At 57.8% G+C, this 1637-nt stretch overlaps 1 protein-coding gene across 1 annotated transcript in view; it reads left to right on the top strand.

Moving 5' to 3' along the window:
• The window catches only part of LOC104489605 (dual specificity protein phosphatase 22-A-like), a gene marked incomplete at its 5' end in the record, with an annotated part of 8952 nt that extends 8349 nt beyond the window's left edge, over window positions 1-603 (top strand). Inside the window, one exon of the mRNA XM_010131781.1 lies at window positions 397-603. Within this exon, the coding sequence (XP_010130083.1) occupies window positions 397-603 (207 nt within the window). The remainder of the gene's footprint in view (window positions 1-396) is intronic.
• Window positions 604-1637: the final 1034 nt, after the last annotated feature.

The following is a 1637-nucleotide window of genomic DNA, read 5'->3' as shown; positions in this document are numbered from 1 at the left end:
CCTCCCTGTCCCCGTGCTGCCACAGTGGGGAGAGAGCGTGAGGAAGCTTCTCTTACGGGAATTTGGGCACATGGGGAGCGGCAGCAGCTTTTTGGCAATGAAAAGTAAAATAAAGCTGCTGGCCCTGTGTGAGAAGCTGAGGATGCTGCCAGCTCTCCAGGCTGGGGATGCGGGGAGGGCTGGGGAGAACAGGCGCATCTCTCCTGTCCCATGAGCTCCTGTACAACTGGGACCTTTCTGCTTGCTGGCCATGGCTGGGGATCCTCCGACCGAAGCTGAGGCTGTGGCTGGGGTGCAGCGGGCATGGTTCTCGCTCGCCTCGCTGCTTTCCAAGGGAGCTGGGGATGTGTCAGCCCCCAGTGACCCTGACAACCTCTTTTGGCTTTGTCCTGACAGTACCGAGCCTGGATCCGCCGTGACTATGGCAGGAACCCGTTCAAAGACCAGGAGGAGCTTCAGTGCTTGCTGGCCCAGCAGGAGCAGAGGCAGAAGGAGCAGCAGCTGGGGAGCAGGGATTGCTCCTGGCTCCACTCCCCGGCTCCCACCTCCCCGCTCTCTTACCACGCAGGTGGCACCAGCAGAAGCAGATGGATGAACAGATAAGCAGCCGGCTGCTCGCAGGCAGGCTTGGCCCTGGGGCTCGGAAAACTCAGCCGTCCCTTTGCCAAGCGCCTGCGGGGGGTTCATGTCTAGAGCAGAAAGCAGCCAGCTCCGGCTTTGGCCGCGGGCTCTAGGGATGGAGCGGGGGGTCAGGACTCGCAGACCCCTCCCCTTGGCTGCTGATTCCATGTATACCTTGGTGCAAGGCAGTTAATTGATGACAGTGTCTTGCTCTGTCCCACTCTCCCATTCTCCAGTGGATTGCGGCCACTTTGCCACCAGCCAGCAGTGTGCTACCTCCTGCGGCAGGGCATGGGGATGCCACCGCAGACCTTGGAAAGCCAGGGCAGGATGGGGTGGAGAGAGGCCACCTTGTCTGCTCTGCAGTGAAGCCGGGTGCTGATACAGCCAGCCTTGAGGAGGGAGGGGACAGGTCCTGGGGTGTGAGGGTGCTGCTGAGTCCCTACTGTCACCCCGTGGTATGGGCTGGAGATGCCCCTTGCCATGCTTGGACTTTCCCAGTCCCTCCTGTCGTGGCAGGTGTTTGTCTGGCTGTTTTCTTAACCCACCCCCAAGGGATGGGGGGAAATGCAGCAGGGCTGGAGGCAGCCCATCCCCACCACCTCCATCCCTGCAGCCGGAGCGGCTTTGTGTTTCCCCTGCCGCCCCATCTGAATGTCCCAGTTGCAAAACAAGCCAATTGCTCGATTGGACTCAGTCAACCCACAGACGAATTTAACACCCCCGACTCCAACAGCCTTTTCAATACCAAAAGACCGCGACCGTGTCCCTTTTTTCATCCCAAACTCATATGATGTGTTTCCAAGCGAGGGCTTCCTATGTCAGGACTCCCCACATCTGCCCTACAAGGGGGTCCCAGCTCTTCAACTCATTTAAACCTTCAACTCTTCCACCCCAGCTTGGCCTTCTACTCTAACTATCTTCCCTGGCTTCTCCAAAATATCTGTTCTACAATCCATTCTGGGAAAAAAAACCAAAAACAAAGGGTGATTAAAATATTTCTAGGAATTCCCTTA

The sequence above is a fragment of the Buceros rhinoceros genome, unplaced genomic scaffold (assembly GCF_000710305.1).
Source record: "Buceros rhinoceros silvestris isolate BGI_N320 unplaced genomic scaffold, ASM71030v1 scaffold41402, whole genome shotgun sequence".
Classification (NCBI taxonomy): domain Eukaryota; kingdom Metazoa; phylum Chordata; class Aves; order Bucerotiformes; family Bucerotidae; genus Buceros; species Buceros rhinoceros.
The sequence above is the reverse complement of the archived record's forward strand: the minus strand, read 5'-3'. Positions and strand labels throughout refer to the sequence as shown.